Below are 17,825 nucleotides of genomic sequence, written 5' to 3'. Positions count from 1 at the left end.
AAAAATTAGCCAGGCATGGTGGCACACGTCTGTAGTCTCAGCTACTCAGGAGGCTGAGGCAGGAGAATCGCTTGAACCCAGGAGGCAGAAGTTGCAGTGAGCTGAGATTTTGCCATTATACTCTAGCCTGGGCGACAGAGTGAAACTCCGCCTCAAAAAAAAGAGAAAAAATAAAAACAATTATGATAACTATGCACTCAGTAGCATTTGGGCAGGAACAGGGCAGGGGAGGGCATGCTTGGAGGCCCGGGCTTGGTGCAGCCTTGCAGGCTGGGAGGGCAGGACTGATGCCAGATCAGGAAGGAGAGAGAAACAAGTTCCTTATGCTGAGCAGGTCTACCTGGGAAAGAAAGTGCTTTGTGGGGCCTAGGGTAGGGTCAGGGGCTGGGCAGGGGACTCAGGCTAGGCAGGGTCAGGGCTGGGACCGGGAAGGGCATGGGTGAGGGGTAAGGGGCAGGAGGTTCTGGGGAACAGAGATGGAGCTAGGGCTGCAGCCAGGCTGAGTTTGTCCCCATCTACCCCCAGTCCCAGCCTCAAGTCAATTGCTCCACACACCCCGCCCTGAGCAGCTTGAAGAACCTGCTCAGTCCGCAGCCTGAAGTCTGCAATGTTCTGGCAGGGCGAGGCAGGCTCTGAGCCGTCTATGGAGACACCCCCGGGAAGCGGGCCTCCTGCCACCTGGCTCCCAGCACCTGGCTTCCCCAAACACCCCAAGGCCCTGACAGTCCTTAGTTAGGAGCAGCTGCTGGGGAGCCAGGCCTGGCTTAAATCCTGCTTCCTGGCTAGGGCACCTAGTTTCGCCTCCCAGAGCCTCAGTTTCCCCATCTGTCCAATGAGGACAACAGCGGGCAGTGGTGCCCTCATTTGGTTGCGGGGCTATTCACAGAAAGCCTGAAGTCCATGTCCAATGAGTTATTATGGCTCCTCCCGCGTCAGGCCCGAGTTTCACCCAGTCCCCACTCCATGGCGCGGCTGCGGCTTATCTCTCAGCCCAGCGAGATGCCAGCCTTCCTGCCCTGGGTGAACTGCGCACCCTGCCTGGGGAGCAGGGGAGGAGGGTTGGGGAGCCATAGGCACAGGGCCAGCCTCCCGGTGGCTCTGCTAAGGCCAGACCTCCTGCCACCCCTCTAGGCCCGCGCTCTGACATGCAGAAGGTGACCCTGGGTCTGCTTGTGTTCCTGGCAGGTGAGTAACAATCCCCCAACTGCCTTTTCCTCTGGATCCCCTGGATGGGGGACTGCCAAGCCTCTGTCTCTCTCCTGTGCTTTTCTACTGCCCCAGGGAAGGTGGTAAATGTTAGAACAGCATCTCCTTGAGGGTAAGTAAAGTCAAACTAGTGATTGCCAGGGATACACAAGAAGAGCTGGCTCGCACAGCTGGAAAGTCACCATCTTCCCCATTCTCTCGCTCTTTCTTTCTTTTTTTTTTTTTTGAAAGGGAGTCTCTGTCACTCAGGCTGGAGTGCAATGGTGCAATCACAGGTCACTACAGCCTTGAACTCCTCGGGTCAAGCAATTCTACTCTCTTAGCCTTACACAGCTAGAACTCTAGGCACACACCACCAAGCCCAGCTCATTTTTAAATATTTTGCAGAGACAAGGTCTCACTGTATTGTCCAAGCTGATCTCAAACTCCTGGCTGAGTTTGATCCTCCCACCTCAGCCTTCCAAAGTGCTGGGATTACAGGCACGAGCCACACTGCACTGGCCTTGATTGACTATTAAACATAAATAACGGAAGCTAGAATACAATGAAATTACACCTTCAAAGCACTGAAATAAGATAACTGCCCAGCCAGTTCTCTTGTAAAGTTTCCAAAAACTTCAAGTAGAAGGCTCAGCTCGGTGCAACTGCATCTTTAACTTCCAAACACTTTTCCTCTTTTTTCTTTCTTTCCTTTCTTTTCTTTCTTTCTTTTTTTTTTTTTTTTTTGGGACAGAGTCTCGCTCTGTTGCCCAGGCTGGAGTGCAGTGGCATGAACTCAGCTTACTGCAACCTCCACCTCCTGGGTTCAAGTGATTCTCCTGCCTCAGCCTCCCAAGTAGTTGGGATTACAGGCATGTGCCACCATGCCTGGCTAACTTTTATATTTTTAGAAGAGACAAGGTTTCACCATATTGGCCAGGCTGGTCTCGAACTCCTGACCTCAAGTGATCCTCCTGCCTCGGCCTCCCAAAGTGTTGGGATTACAGGCCTAAGCCACTGCGCCCAGTCCCCTTTTTACTTTTTCACTGCAGCCTTGACCTCCCAGGCTCAAGGAATCCTTCCACGTCTGCCTCCCAAAGCTCTGGGATTATAGGCACACTTTTTATCCATTACACAGGGCAAGACTAGTATTCCCTGCAGGGTAGTGATCTAAAATTACATTTTCAATAAAGTCTATTTAAGTGTATAATAGTGAGTCATTTTCAATTATGTGCAAACACCAGACCAGGTGGGTGTGGACATGGTGGAAGCGGGAGGATGGGCTTTGAGCATGATGGGACTTGGGGAAACAGGAATCTGGGAACTGAAACCATCTGTCGTCTTGACCAGAAAAGTCCCTTGCTGCTGCAGAAGGCATGGATTAACCACGTGTCTGAAACACGAGACCAGACAGTGGCCAAAACCCTCCTAGATTAGGACCAATTTCAGGTGGTAGAATGCTGGCATGACTCGGAGGTGTGGGGCTGAGTGGGCGAGTTCACATTTCCATGATGGGATATGAGGGGATGAGGCGGCTGCTCAGTGACAGGACCCCTGTCCCTCAGGGGACCCTTTCCCAAGGCCCCTGAAACTCCACGGGCCCTGCCCAAGGGCTTGGCTGAGGCCAGCATCACCATCTCCCCTTCTTCCCCTCTTCTCCCACCAGGCTTGCCTGTCCTGGACGCCAATGACCCAGAAGGTGAGTCACACTGGACTCTTTCACCTGTCCCACCCCCAAATTCTCCCCTGGGTGGGAGCGGGGCCTGGATCCTGGCTGTAATCCTGGATTCATGATGTTTTTTCTTTCCTTGCAGATAAAAACAGTCCTTTCTACTATGGTGAGAGCCTGTGTCCCCATTCCCTTCCCCCCAACCCCACATACTGCTTGGTGCCAAGGGTTCCCACACAGGATTGGGTGAGGGTCTGATGTGAGCGTCACAGGACAAAGATAGGAAGGGACTAAGATGGGGGCACTGAAGAGTCCACATGGTGGATTAAAGGAACTAGAGGCAGCAACCTGGCCTTTGGGAAGGTTCTATTCCAGCAAGATAGTTAGACACACGCAGGAGGTGAGGACAGTTTGCAAGAAGCCATTGTTTGGTTCACATCAACTGCTGGGAGAAGTGTTGACTTGAGAAGACGTCCTGGAGGTGGTGAGCTGTTCGGTCAAAACCCTCATCTGGCCTCCAGGTTCCGATGACCTGCTCCCTACTCCCCGCTCTGCCCTCACCTCCTCCACGCTCCTCACTCCTTCTGCTCCAAGCCTCTCAGACACCGCAGACATACTGCCAGCCTCAGACCTCTGTACTTGCTGGTTCCTCTGCCTGGAACACTTCCTTCCATAGAACGAAATGGCTCCCTCCCTTCCCTCTGCTCAAATGCAGCCCCCTAAGAGGCCTTTCCTGACAACTCCCTCGAAAAGAGCTGCCCTCTGACTTGTTTTTTAGAGACAGGTCTCACACCGTTGCCCACGCTGGAGTGCTATGGCGTAATCATAGCTCACTGCAGCCTCAAATTCCTGGGCTCAAGCGATCCTCCTGCCTCAGCCTCCTGAATAGCTGGGACTGCAGTCATGCACCACCATATCTGGCTAATTTTTGTATACTTTGTAGAGATGGGGTCTCACTATGTTGCTCAGGCTGGTCTAGAACTCCTAAACTCCTGAAGTCTCAAAGCTCTGTATATTAGGTTGGTTCAAAAGTAATTGTGGTTTTTGCAACCGCTTTTCATGGCAAAAGTGCATTTTTTTTTTTTTTTTTTTGAGGCAGAATTTTGCTCTTTCACCCAGAGTGTGACTGGCTGGAGTGCAATGGCGCAATCTTGGCAGTCTTGGCTCACTGCAACCTCCGCCTCCTGGGTTCAAATGATTCTCCTGCCTCAGCCTGCCGAGTAACTGAGATTACGGGCGCCTGCCACCACGCCTGGCTAATTTTTGTATTTTTAGTAGAGAATGGGTTTCACCATGTTGGCCAGGCTAGTCTGGAACTCCTGATCTCAGGTGATCTGCCCACCTCGGCCTCCCAGAGTTCTGGGATATCAGGCGTGAGCCACCGTGCCTAGCCAAAAACGCACTTTTGCACCAACCTAATAGGTGTCAGCCACTATGCCCAGCCTGCCCTCTGACTTTCCATCGCCCACCCTGCTTATTTTTCTTCAGACCACTTATCTCTGCCTGACCCTGCATGACAGATCTTGTTTGCTGGTGTGTGAACTAGAATGTGAGCACTTAGGATTTTGTCTGTTTTCTTACGGCGGTGTCCCTGGCACCCTGCGCATCCTAGATGCTCCATATGTATTTGTCAAGAGGATGGGGGGACAGATGGAGAGGACATAGCCTGGCACTGAGGTCCCCTCCACTTTCCTCCTAGACTGGCACAGCCTCCAGGTTGGCGGGCTCATCTGCGCTGGGGTTCTGTGCGCCATGGGCATCATCATTGTCATGAGTGAGTGAAGGAGCTGGGGGGAGCAGGCGGGCCGGGGCTGGGGCTTCCCTCCCCTGACCACTCAGCTCTCCCCAACAGGTGGAAAATGCAAATGTAAGTTCGGCCAGAAGCCCAGGTAAGATACTGTTCCGGCATGCCCGCCTCAGGCTGGCTGGATGCTTTTCAGGGTGAAAGGGCTAACTGTTCCAGCAGGAGAGGCCTCCAGGCTCTGCCCTGCAGAGTTCCTGCTGCTAAGATTTCCAGGTTCATGGTTTCTAGCTGGTAATCCCCAGAGGGCCCCAAATCCTGAAATGCTTTGGCCCCTGGGATTGCACAACCCCCCAAGTGGAAAAGCAGCCAGGAAGACATGTCTGGGCAGGCTAAGAACCCTCTACCCGGAGGGAGAGGGCAAATGGGGGTGGACACGGATCTCACTGCTTTTGTCTCCTCAGTCACCATCCAGGGGAGACTCCACCTCTCATCACCCCAGGTAAAGATGGGGCAGCATGGGGCTGAGGGGAACACGGAAGTGGTGTGTGTGCGCATGCGCGTGCACACTGGCAAGAAAACTCAATCCACCCTCACAAACGGACCCCGTCACCTCCCCCAGGCTCAGCCCATAACTGATGAAGACGGACCAGCTGAAATTGGGTGGAGGACTGTTCTCTGTCCCCAGGTCCTGTCTCTGCACAGAAACTTGAACTCCAGGATGGAATTCTCTCTCCTCTGCTGGGACTCCCTTGCACTGCAGGGCCTCATCTCACCTCTCACAGGAGGGTCTCTTTGTTCAATTTTTTTTTTTTTTAATCTAAAATGATTGTGCCTCTGCCCAAGCAGCCTGGAGACTTCCTATGTGTACACTGGGGTGGGGCTTGGGGCACCATGAGAAGGTCGGCGTGTCCTGGAGGCTGACACAGAGGCTGGCGCTGAGCCTGCTTGTTGGGAAAAGCCCACAGGCCTGTTCCCTTGTGGCTTGGGGCATGGCACAGGCCCGCCCTCTGCCTCCTCAGCCATGGGAACCTCATATGCAATTTGGGATTTACTAGTAGCCAAAGGAATGAGAGAGCTCTAACCAGATGGAACACTGGAACATTCCAGTGGACCCTGGACCATCCCAGGAAAACTGGAACATAGGAGCGTCCTACCATGATGGAAGTGTTCAGTTTATAACAGTGAGACTCCCGTGACCCTTTCATTCACCCCCGAGACCTCAATTTATTCCAAGATCTTTCCAAATACCCAAATGTCCCTGCAAGCCCGTTAAATAATTCCCTATGCTACCCTTAATGACATACGGTGACCACATAGTGTGAGAATTTCCAACAAGCCTCAAACTCCCTTGAGCCTCCCCAGTACTTATTAAGGCATCCAAAATGTTCCCGTGAACTACCCCACAAAATGCCTAAAACTAAAAACACCCAAAAATATCTCCCCCAGTGTCCTGAGACATGAACCCAAATAGAGACCCACAATAAACTCGTGACTTGTCCCCTCATCATGCCGTTTTATCCCTCAAACATCCCCTGAGTCCCTCGATAACCACCGACCCACACTCAGAGACCATGAGCTGCGGAAACGCCTCCCTGGGACCTGGGCCGCTCTTAGCACTGCTCCAGGGACACCATCCCCACCCTGTGCTGTTCACAGGACATCCTCTCCCAAGCATCCACAACACTGGGCGGGCAGGGTGCACAGCGCATTTATTGAGCTCGGACTCTTCTTGTCCTTGCCTCCATCGCCCATCCAGGAGGGCACCGGGCTCCCCGCGACACCTCCCGTCGTCCCTCCTTGTGCCCCGCGCACGCGCAAGAGGCGCAAGAGGCACAGCGCCCCTGGCGGCCGCACGCATGCGCACAAGCAGCAAAGGGGAACCCGCCCAGCGCTGAGTTGGCTTTGAGGTTGGTGCTTTTCCAGGAAAGCGATTGGCTGCATGGAGTTTAGAATGGGAAAGGAATGCCATCGACTCCTCAGTGCTTTCAGAGGGACCAGCGGGGGTGGGAGCGGGTTGAGAGGGGGCTTCCGGACCTCATGGAGCTCTGCAGGTGATCTCCACCTCGACTCCATGCAGTGCACCAGCCTGCACCCCCAGGTTGCCTTTGATGGGGAATCTGTCCCAGCCGAGATGTCCAGATGTTGCTTTAGACCTGAAGGGCAGCTCGGGAGGTCCAATAGGCTGTGACCCTCTATGTCACCCCATGGGTGCAGATCCTTTAAGAAGTGGGCTTAAGGCCTAGACGTATGGCTGATGAATGTGGCCCATGGTCAGCAGCTCACAGGTGGCCATCACCCCAAGTGGGGCCAGGAGCCAGACAAGGGGCCATCCCGGGGCCCCAGCCATGCCCAGAGTCCTGTTGGTGGTGTCAGGCACTGAGGTCAATCTCGTGATGCTGGTAGATCTGTGTGGGGCCCTTAAAGCAAGCAGCAAAGAGGAAGCGTCTGCCGGCCATAGTGATGTGGGCGAAGGCACGGGGGGCCACCAGGGCCGGGGGCCCCAGCTCCTGCAGCGGCTCCAGGAGCCCCTTGTCAGGCTCAAGACGGAGGACCTGACTGAAGGCAAAGTCGCTGCCCAGGATGGCCAGCTGGTCCCTGGCGATGAGCAGTGGCTGGAAGACGTGGGCACCGCGCGAGGGAAGTTGCTGCAGCAGACGAAACATGGAGCCGTCCCAGCGCATGACCTGTGGGGGTGTGGCCAGTGAGGGCCTGGGGTCCTGGGGGTCTCTGGGGGCCCTGGAAGAGCTTGGAAGCTGAAGCTTGTCGGTCCCGAAACTCCCATAGCTTTCATATCTTCCTAAAGGTCACCACCCAGCTGTTCGGCCACACACACGGAGTTGTTCTGAGCCCTTCTCTTGCCCTCACACCCCACACAGAAGCACTCAGCCATACACTCTGTCAGTTTCACCTACTGTAGTTGTACATTTCTCCCACCACCTCTGGCCGAACTCCATCCCCTCCCGAATGGACCATCGTGGTAACCTCTTCCCTGGTCTCTAGGCTCCTCTCCCTGCTCCCCCAGTCTCTTCCCCACCCAGAGACCTTGTGAACACCTAAGTCAGATCAGGGCCCTTCCAGGCTCAGAACCCTCCCCTGCCTGCACCTCACTCCAGAAACAGAGTGGGCAGGGCTTAACCCCGGCGTCAGCCTTGGGGGCCCAGTGTCAGGTGTGGCTGTGGTGAAGTGTGGAATGCATCCGAGTCACAGAGTCAGCATCTGGGGGTAGAATCAGGATGTTGGGGCCAGCGTCAGTGTTGGGGACTGGGGAGTGGTTTAGGGTCAGTCAGCCTTGAGGGGGTCAGAGTCTTGGCATCAATGTGGGGTGGGGTCCTGGTCAAAGGTCAGCATGTGAGGCTAGGTCAGAGTTTAGAGGCTTAGTATGCAAGATTGGGTCGGTGCTGAAAAGCCAGCCCTCAATAAGAGTCAGCTGTAGCATCAGGCCTGGCTGTGCATCCCCCGCCCCCAGGCCCAGCCTCACCATGGAGTCCCCAATGTAGCGTGTGAGGCACAGGAACACGTCCCCACCAGCCTGGAAGTGGCGTGTGGCATAGACATCCTCGGCCTCAGGGATGTCTGTGCGTCTCTCGAAGCGGCCACCGGTCCAGTGGAAGAGCACGGGCCGCTGGGAAGCCGAGGCCAGCAGCAGATGGGGCCGGCCGTCCAGTTCCAGGGCCTCAGCGTCCGTGTCCCTGTGCCAGGCGTGCAGACTCTGGTGCGGGTAAAAGCCGGGCCCGTCGCGGCACAGCAGCGTGGTGCTGCCTGCCTTGGAGGCGTCGGCCACCACGAAGCAGGGCTGCTCTTCCAGCCACAGGAGCTCGGCGTCATTGGGCCGCAGCAGCCGCCGCGGGGCCAGGGTCTGCGTTGGGGCCAGGCGCAGGCCGGGACTGGGCCGGGCCCACAGCTGTGAGCCCCCCCACAGGCGGGCAGCCAGCACGAAGAGGCTCGGACCCAGCACCAGTGGCTTGCAGGACACCACGGAGGGCGCTGTGGGGAGGTGGGGAGGCAGGTCAGGCCGGCCAGGCAGGATGCTGGACAGGCAGAAGGACGGGGAGGGGCTCACCGGGCAGCTCTTCCTTGGGCCGAAAGCGCTGCAGGCTGTAGTCCCAGGAGAGGATCAGGCAGCGGCCGGCGAAGGGCTGTGCCAGCACAATGTGAAGCTCGCCTTCGTAGGAGAAGGGCTCTACGCTCAGGGCCGACTCCCCCACCGTCTGAAACCAGGACAGCTCTGCGGATGGAGGACAGAGTCAGGCAGGCCCCAGGGCACCCAGGGTCCTCATTGCTGAGCCTCAGTTTGCCTACATCTCTGAAATGGGGGCCATTCATGTACTCCCCTCATAGGACATAGAACTGGAATCTTGATCTGTAGATGTTTGTTTGGTTTGTGGGGGCGGTGAGGATTTTGTTTTGTTTTGAGACAGAGTCCCACTGTGTCTCCCAGGCTGGAGTGCAGTGGCACAATCATAGCTCAGTGCAGCCTCCACCTTCCAGGCTCAAGTGATCCTCCCGCCTCAGCCTCTTGAGCTGCTGAGACTACAGGTGTGTGCTACCATGCCTGGCTAATTTTTTAATTTTTTGCAGAGATGGCGTCTTGCTATGTTGCCCAGGCTGGTCTGGAATTCCTGGGTTCAAGAGATCCTCCTGCCTTGACCTCCCAAAGTGATGGGATTACAGGCATGAGCCACATCCACCTCCTGGGTTCAAACAATTCTACTTCCTCAGCCTCCCAAATAGCTGGAATTACAGGCACCCGCTGCCATGCCCAGCTGATTTTTGTATTATTAGTAGAGACGGGGTTTCACCGTGTTGGCCAGGGTTGTCTCGAACTCCTGACCTCGTGATCCGCCCACCTCGGCCTCCCGACGTGCTGGGATTACAGGCGTAAGCCACTGTGCCCGGCCCATAAGCCTTATTTTCTAAGCTGTGTGGCATCACCAAATAATCCCTTAGAAAAAGCATCTCGATTAATTCATTTAACTTCACAACATCCTTATGAGGTACATTCTGTTATGATCTCCCCTTCGCAGATGAGAAAACGGAGGCTAAATGGCACAGGCAGCCAGTTATCCAACAAAACCCATCCCTCCCACCTTCCAGGAGAGAGGATTGGAATTGGTCACTAGGCCGCCCAGCTAGAGGCTGCATTATCCCGGGACCCCCATTCACCGCCCTCCCTGAAAGTTAGATGTGGCTGTTTTGAGACTGAGTGACCAATGGAACAAGGGCAGATGTGATGAGTGTAATGAGCCACCACACCTGGAAAGAGCTTGTCCCGACTTGGTCTCCTTTCCCACCACGTGGGTGTGCCACAACCTGGTTTCCAGCATGAAAGCAAGGACGATGCCCAGGGGCTGCCCCACGCACCTGGACAGCTCACTCCAGATCCCTCTGTCCTTAATTCATGGTATTTTGAGAGTTTGTGACAACGGGTTGGCTTTCATGGTCACTGGGACACCAAGGCTGCTCTGCTTGTTAGTGGGGGAGCTGGGCAGTTGACTCCAGGCTGTAATATTTCACTTTGTGTGCCAGGCCCTGTTTCCAGGTGCCAGCGTTGAAGCAATGAACCAAACTACATACAATGTCCACCTAAAGGGCGAATTTTTTTTTTTTTTTTTTTTTTTGAGATGAAGTCTCGCTCTGTTGCCCAGGCTGGAGTGCAGTGTTGCGATCTCGGCTCACTGCAACCTCCGCCTCCCAGGTTCAAGCAATTCTCCTGCCTCAACCTCCTGAGTAGCTGGGATTACAGGTGACTGCCACCACACCCGGCTAGTTTTTGTATTTTTAGTAGAGACGGGGTTTCACCATGTTGGTCAGGCTGGTCTCAAACCCCTGACCTCGTGATCCACCCACTTCGGCCTCCCAAAGTGCTGGGATTACAGGCATGAGCCACTGCAACTGGCCCAGACAAATCTTTTTTAAATGGCTGTCAAATCACCTCTTGCTCAAAACTCTCAGCCGAGAGTGGTGGCTCACGCCTGTAATCCCCACACTTTGGGAAGCCAAGGCAGATGGATCAGTAGAGCCCAGGAGTTCAAGAGCAGCCTGGACAACATGGTGAAAACCCCATCTCTGCAAAAAAAATACAAAAAATTAGCAGGGCATGGTGGTGGCGCACCTGTAGCCCCAGCTACCAAGGAAGCTGAGGCAGGAGGATTATCTGAGCCTGGGAAGGTTGAGGCCTCAGTGAGCCGTGATTGTACCACTGCACTCCATCCTGGGTGACAGAGTGAGACCCTGTTTCAAATAAACAAACACACACAAAAAAACTTTCCATTCTTCCCATAGCCCAGAATAAAGTCTACTCTCCTCTCTGTGGCTTCCAAAATCCATAGTTGTCCCTCCACTCACTACCCCGAGCCACACCTGCCTTCTTTCGATCTTCAAACAGGGCATGCTCTATGCTGCCTCAGGGCCACTGGCCAGGTTGTTCCCTCTCTCTGAAGAGCCCTTCCCTCTATTCCTCACTTAGCCACATCCAGACCTAACATCCCCACTTGAGAGAAGCCTTCTCTGACTCCCAAAGGAACCCTCATTCTGTCATCACTCCCTGTAGTTATCACAATGTATAGCACACATTTATTTGTGCAGTGTTTGTTAAATGTCTGTCTCCCCAAATTCCCAGGACTGTAAGTCCCATGAGGCCAGGGCTGAGGCCCCAACCACAGTGACCATCACCTCTCACAGGGCTGGACACTGAGTGGACTTCAGTAAATGTTTGTTGGATAATTTGAGTGAAGAAGGACTCCCTAAGTTAAATCCCCTTCTTCTATGTGTCCTACAGACCAAAAACATGCCTTTCGTACACTTAGAATCATAATAATTATACGTTGATAATAATCATACATGTATGTCATTGTGGGGGAAAGGAAGAGAGATCAGACTGTTACTGTGTCTGTGTAGAAAAAGGAGGACATAAGAAACTCCATTTTGATTTGTACTAAGAAAAATTCTTCTGCTTTGCGATGCTGTTAATCTGTAAACTTAGCCCCAACCCTGTGCTCACAGAAACATGTGCTGTATTGACTCAAGGTTTAATGAATTTAGGGCTATGCAAGATGTGCTTTGTTAAAAATGTGTTTGCAAGCAGTACGCTTGGTAGAAGTCATCACCGTTCTCCGTTCTCCATTACCCAGGGACACAATGCACTGCAGAAGGCCACAGGGACCTCTGCCCAAGAAAGCCTGGGTATTGTCCAAGGTTTCCCCGCACTGAGACAGCCTAAGATATGGCCTCGTGGGAAGGGAAAGACCTGACTGTCCCCCAGCCCGACACCTGTAAAGGGTCTGTGCTGAGGAGGATCAGTGAAAGAGGAAGTCCTCTTTGCATCTGAGATAAAAGGAAAGCATCTGTCTCCTGCTCGTCCCTGGGAATGGAATGTCCTGGTGTAAAACCCGATCGTACATTCTATTTACTGAGATAGGAGAAACCGCCTTATGGCTGGAGGTGAGACATGCTGGCGGCAATACTGCTCTGCTACTCTTTACTGCACTGAGATGTTTGTGTAAAGTTAAAAATAAATCTGGCCTACGTGCACATCCAAGCACAGCACCTTTCCTTAAACTTATTTATGACAGAGTCCTTTGCTCACATGTTTTCCTGCTGACCCTCTCTGCACCATTACCCTTAGTCCTGCCACATCCCCCTCACTGAGAGAGTAGAGATAGTGATCAATAAATACTGAGGAAACTCAGGGACCAGTGCCAGTGCAGGTCCTTACTTGGTGAGTGCCAGTCCCCTGGGCCCACTTTTCTTCCTCTATACTTCGTCTCTGTGTCTTATTTCTTTTCTCAGTCTCTGGTCTCCACCTTGCGAGAAATACCCACAGGTGTGGAGGGGCAGGCCCCCTTCATATTGTTATAGAGAATAATAATTATTGCTGTTGTTATTGTATTCATAGCATCTGTGGCTGGGTGCAGTGGCACATGCTTGTAATCCCAGCACTTTGGGAGGCTGAGGTGGGAAGATCACTTGAAGCCAGAAGTTCAAGACTAGCCTGAGCAACGTAGCATGACCCTATCTCTATAAAAAAGGTTTTTAAACAAAATTAGCCAGGCACAGTAGCATATGCCTGTAGTCCCAGCTATTTGGCAGGCTGAGGCAGGAGGATCACTTGAGCCCAGGAGTTTGAGGCTGCAGTGAGCTATGGTGGCACCATTGCACACCAGCCTGGGTGAGAGAATGAGACCCCAACTCTTAGAAAAGAAAAGCATCTGCGTAAAGACCCTTCAGGCTTAAACTCCTTCAGGAAGCCCTTCCTGTCCCCCTAGATCTGTGTGGCCCTGGCCCTGACTCTGGGCTCCCTCAGCTCCCACAGATTCCCCCATCCCTGCCGTGACCCCTCTGGCTAGGCCTCCCCATCCTGCCCAGATAGTTCCTGGGCTGTCCTGTATGGGCCTTCGTTCCTCTGGACATTGAACTCTTTGAGGGCGAGACCCAGGGCTGGCCTCACCATTCTGTGCTCTCTGCACCACCCAGTATCCCAAAAGGCAACAAAATCTATTTATAGAAAAGGCGAGTCAATGTAAATGAGGTGACATTGCACCTGCAGTTCTTAGCGCAATACTTGGCTCCTAACGAAGACTTTTTAAAGTGGTTGCTTTTATGTTAACAAGGGTGAATGTTTATAAGGACCTCCTGTCCCAGGCCTGGCGCCAAATGCCGAACATGTGAAGATGTATCACTGAATTCCCACGGCACTCCTATATCACTGTTTATTACCCCCACTTTACAGATGAGAAGACTGGGGCTCAGGAAGGCAGCGCTGCTTGCTCAGGGTCTTCCCACGCCGGGAAAAGGCACGGCAGGGAGTGAGGCAAGCCCCTTGGCCCTGGCAGCCATTCCCCTAGATCCCCCGCCTCCCACCCCATCAGGAAAGCCCCCCACCTATGGCTCTGCACTTGAAGGTCTCGGGGTCGAGGTGGCGGAGCTGCATATGGCTCAGGGCGGCGGGGCCCGCACAGGCGCCGGTCCCCACGCTGGCGTTCACGGTGGGCATCCACTGCAGGAGCCAGAGGACGCGGCAGTCACACTGGAACGGGTTCCCACGGAGGTCCCTGGGGCAAGAGGCCGGGGAGGGGCTGCGACCCCGCTTCCACACCCTGGGGGCCATGCTCCTGCCCGACCCCAGGCAAGTGTCCCCAGAGATGGGGCTCCATAGTGGTGAGAAAAATACATAAGAACAACTGCAGCCAAATGCAAGCACGCCAACCAGAAGTGGGCATGGATGCCCCTATGACACAAACATTCCCCAACCCCCACATTCCCAGCCCCCATGAGCCTCACACGTGAGTAAGGGTCTCCAGGCCTCGGAACAGGAATCTGGGGAGGGCCTCCAGGTGGTTATTGGCCAGGCTTCTGGTGGAGGAAGAGAAGGCACCGTCAGCAGCCACGAGGATACCCTGTGTCCCCTGGGGGGTGGAGTGTGGGTGCCTTTCATGGAGGGCTGGGGCAGTGGAGGCACGCACAGGTGTGTAAGCGAGCGAAGTCCTCTGAGGGCATTCTTAGAGATGGAGCCAATCTCATTGTCCTCGATGAAGCTGTGGAGGGAAGCTGGGGTCAGGGGGAGGCCCACTGAGCTTCAGGGAACGCACCCCATGAAAGCCATAGGCCCACTGGAAGGTGCTGAATTCTCTTCCAATACCATGGACAATCCCAAGGAAAGCCTCTCAAAAACCTCTCCTTGCCAAAGTCCCAGCCGTCAATTCTAGAAGCCACGAAACTGGCCCCATAGTCAATGCCAGTTTCACTGTGAACATTGCCCTGCCGCCACCAGCACAATCACCATCACCAGTGCTAACACCCAAATCACCACCAACACCTCCAGCATCATTAGGAATGATCAACACCAATGCCAGCATCCCCAACACCCATGTCTTTATCACCGTCATCAATCCCAGGACCAATAACTGCCATTATCCCCAACACCATACCCTGCCACCACCATCACCACCACCAGTGCTAGCACCCAGACCACCACATTACCTCCAGCATCATCCGTAATGACCAACCCAATGCCAGCATCCCCAACACCCATGTCTGTATTACCATTATCAAACCCAGGACCAGTAACTGCTGTTATCCCCAACATTATACCTTGCCACTACCATCACCAACACTAGCATCATTGTCACCAATAACAATGTCACCACCCACTCCCATCAACACCAACACCCATATAATCATTACCAAACTCCACACCAACAACACCGGTAATCATCACCAACAGTACAACCTTCATGATCAACACCAAAAAGATTGCCACCCTCATCTCCAATGCTGCACTATCACACACATCAGCATGAGCACCACCAACACTGCCAACACCAACACTGCCAACACCAACAACCTCTCCCTTATACCCAAGACGCACACATTCGCCCACCACCGGTACTACCGCTGCCAGCGTTTCCATAAATACCAACACCTTCACCATCATCACCAACCCAGTACCAACAACATTGCCATTCATACCAACCCCAACATCCTACCCACAGCCATCACCAACGTCAACACCAATACTGTAATGGTCCACCCCACAACATTGATAATGATCACAGACACAAGCCCCAAGAACTTCATCATCAATTTCATCCAGAGCATCATCACCACTGGGGCTACCATTTTTACCAACATCATCCCCACTCCATCATCATCAGTAATGCCACCAACCCCACGTCAACAGCAGCAACAGGGTCATCACCACTGCCATTATCATCAACACCATGACCAACATAAACGCCAGCACTGTCATGCTGTCACTGCCACCGCTGCCACCATCACCACCGCTACCCAATCCCACAGTATCACCACCACTACCTAATTCAGAGTTATTTCCTGGTCATTTGAAACGTCTCTTGTCTCTGACTTCTTTACACCCTCCCTGGGCTCCCATGAGTCAGGTAGAGCCAGAACCAGGCTCTGGTTAACTGGGCTCTTTGTAGATCTTGAAGCAGAGAAATGAGGTGATAATCAACACTGATAAGCAACATTAACACCAGCCCTGAGAACTTTTTCAGTATCACCCAAATCATCACCACCATTGGGTTCACCATTTTTATCAACATCATCCCACCATGATGTCCAAACACCTTCTCCTCAGGGCCACAGCTCCCATCTCCCCCTACCCTGGGAGCCACAGAAGGGTCCTTCCTTCTCCCAGGCCCACCTGCCTCCATCCCCTGGCCTCACTCACAGGTACTGCAGGTGGGACAGGCCCGCAAACGCATCATCCTCAATCACGGAGAAAGAGTTGGAGGTGAAGAGGCTGGCAAGGGGGCAAGAAAAAAATTTTCCCGGAGTTGCGGGCTCCATCTGACATTTTAACCCTGGCCTCCACCCTCAGCCCACACAGGCATGGGCACGCAGGTGTGAGTATGTGCGTGGACACAAATGCTTTTGCACGCACGTGTGCACACACCCCCACACACGTGCATGAACACCCACCTAACATCTGTGTGAGCATTTATTCCCACACATGTGCATGACCGCCCACTCCCTTTTGCTGGTTGTCGGCCCAGCCAGGCCCCACTCACAGCAGGTGCAGAGACGGAATTCTCAGGAAGCTGCCGGCTTTCAGCTGGGTGACTCCAGTCCTGACGAATGAGCTGGGGATGTGGGCAGTGGTAGGTGAGGGGGACACCACAGCAATGCTCCAGTCCCAAACCAGAGCCTTCTGCCATCCAGGAGACCCCAGCGTGCCACCCTGACCCTGGGTGTGTCTCCCCTGCATGCCAGAGGAGGCAGGCATTTGCCCTCCTGGCTTGACAAGGACCCTGACAGCACTCAACCCTCTTCCTGGGCCCCAGATGCTGTTCCTGCCCTCTGGGGTTTCCCTCTGCTCCCTCCCAGACGCCAGCACTCCTCTTCATGGCATCCCGACAGCCTTTGCTGCCCATCTCCTGAGATCCTGATGGGCCCCTGTTTCCCTGGGGACTCAGCACCACATCCTGACCTCTGGGGTCCCAGGACTTCCATCCCCACCTTTGGGTGTGCAGAGGGCTGGACACTCACAGTGACAGCAGGTTTGGAGAGAAGCTGACAGGCAGGTCCGGGGATCCCTCACACAGGGCGCTGTCTTTGGAGCAGGAACAGCGCAAGGGACACTTTCCCTTTGGGGGCCTCCAGGCCACCACCACCCCCGCCCCGGCCAGCAGCAGCAGCAGAATGCCTGCCCCTCCCATGCCCCCACCCCCGCGCTGAGGCACCCGCTTCTCCCGGCCCACCCAGCTCAGCCTGGGCCACTATGTCTCCTCCTCCACCAGGCCGCCCTCCATCCGCCTGCTGGCACGCTTGGCCCTGGCTTCTCTCTCCTCTTCTCCGTCTTTCCTTCAGTCGGCCTTCCTCCCTGTTCGTATCTCTTTGGTGTCTAATTTTCTGTTTCTCTTTCTCCCTGTCCTTCTGTCTCTGTATTTCTGACTCTGCGTGTTAGTCTGTTTCTATTTCTGTCTTTGTCTCTCTTTCTGTGCGTTTCTCTTTTTCTGTGTTGCTGTCAGTCTTTCAGGCTTTGGGTAGCTGTCTGTCTGTTGGCCTCTATGTGTGTGAGCGTATGTGAGTGTGTGCGTCCCGCTGCCTGGTGTCTTGATTTCTTGTCTCCTTCCCCCTCCTTCCAGCTCCCTGCCTGTAGTTTCTTTGCCTCCTCCCACGTCCCTTCTCCCTGAAGGTTTGGGAAAGGGGTTCACTGGACACCCGATGCACCCGGCAGAGTAGGGTGGGAAGGAGGAGGGGGTCAGAGGCCATGAGAAGGTCGGCCTTGGGGAAGGGACTGGGCAGCCCCACAGGAGGGGGAGGGGCCACCAAGGGCTGGAGCCGTCCCACCACTCACGCCAGCCCCCTCCCCAGATTCCCCACTCAACCCTATTGCGGGAGCAGGAGGACGATGTCACCAGGGTGGGGACCGGATGGCTCTGCAGACTGGAGCGGGGTGGGAGGAGAGGCCCCTGGGGGCTGGGGACATCCCTTCCTGGCCACTCTCCGCCAGCCCCCTCCCCTGGCTCCGGGAGGGTGCATTGGGCGCTGTCAGTGGGGCCAGTTCAGGTCCAGCTGCTCCCTCTGGTGGTCACACTCGGCAGGACCTCTGCCCTGCCCCAAGCCCACAGCCTCCCTCCCCTACTCCGAAATTAACCCTCGAGTGCCCAACACCCACTGGGGGGTGGCACCAACCCGAGGACATAATGATGATGATGACAATGATGATGAAGATGATGATGATGGTGAAGAAGATGATGATGATGA

At 54.4% G+C, this 17,825-nt stretch overlaps 2 protein-coding genes across 5 annotated transcripts in view; one reads left to right on the top strand and one right to left on the bottom strand.

The window, feature by feature from the left end:
* FXYD3 (FXYD domain containing ion transport regulator 3) overlaps positions 1–6,102 on the top strand; it is an 8,728-nt gene extending 2,626 nt beyond the window's left edge. For 3 of the 4 annotated variants that reach the window (XM_011982281.1, XM_011982284.1, XM_011982285.1), the window contains 8 exons: positions 937–1,020; positions 1,132–1,185; positions 2,852–2,884; positions 3,000–3,023; positions 4,554–4,628; positions 4,707–4,743; positions 5,060–5,097; positions 5,218–6,102. In XM_011982281.1, the coding sequence (XP_011837671.1) occupies positions 937–1,020; positions 1,132–1,185; positions 2,852–2,884; positions 3,000–3,023; positions 4,554–4,628; positions 4,707–4,743; positions 5,060–5,097; positions 5,218–5,234 (362 nt within the window). In that variant the 3' untranslated portion in view covers positions 5,235–6,102. The remainder of the gene's footprint in view (positions 1–936; positions 1,021–1,131; positions 1,186–2,851; positions 2,885–2,999; positions 3,024–4,553; positions 4,629–4,706; positions 4,744–5,059; positions 5,098–5,217) is intronic. The other variant, XM_011982283.1, reaches the window with a different exon arrangement.
* A 189-nt stretch (positions 6,103–6,291) lies between these two features.
* On the bottom strand, positions 6,292–17,357 carry LGI4 (leucine-rich repeat LGI family, member 4). The gene is made up of 9 exons (XM_011982273.1): positions 16,605–17,357; positions 16,127–16,198; positions 15,787–15,858; positions 14,060–14,131; positions 13,878–13,949; positions 13,479–13,648; positions 8,659–8,823; positions 8,077–8,582; positions 6,292–7,282 (listed from the first exon to the last, which is right to left on the bottom strand). Exons 1-9 carry the CDS (start codon positions 16,772–16,774, stop codon positions 6,968–6,970), a joined length of 1,614 nt encoding a protein of 537 aa, XP_011837663.1. The 5' UTR covers positions 16,775–17,357; the 3' UTR covers positions 6,292–6,967.
* Positions 17,358–17,825: the final 468 nt, after the last annotated feature.

This window comes from Mandrillus leucophaeus, unplaced genomic scaffold, assembly GCF_000951045.1.
Source record: "Mandrillus leucophaeus isolate KB7577 unplaced genomic scaffold, Mleu.le_1.0 Scaffold238, whole genome shotgun sequence".
NCBI classification, from domain to species: domain Eukaryota; kingdom Metazoa; phylum Chordata; class Mammalia; order Primates; family Cercopithecidae; genus Mandrillus; species Mandrillus leucophaeus.
This window is presented reverse-complemented; position numbering and strand designations above follow the sequence as displayed.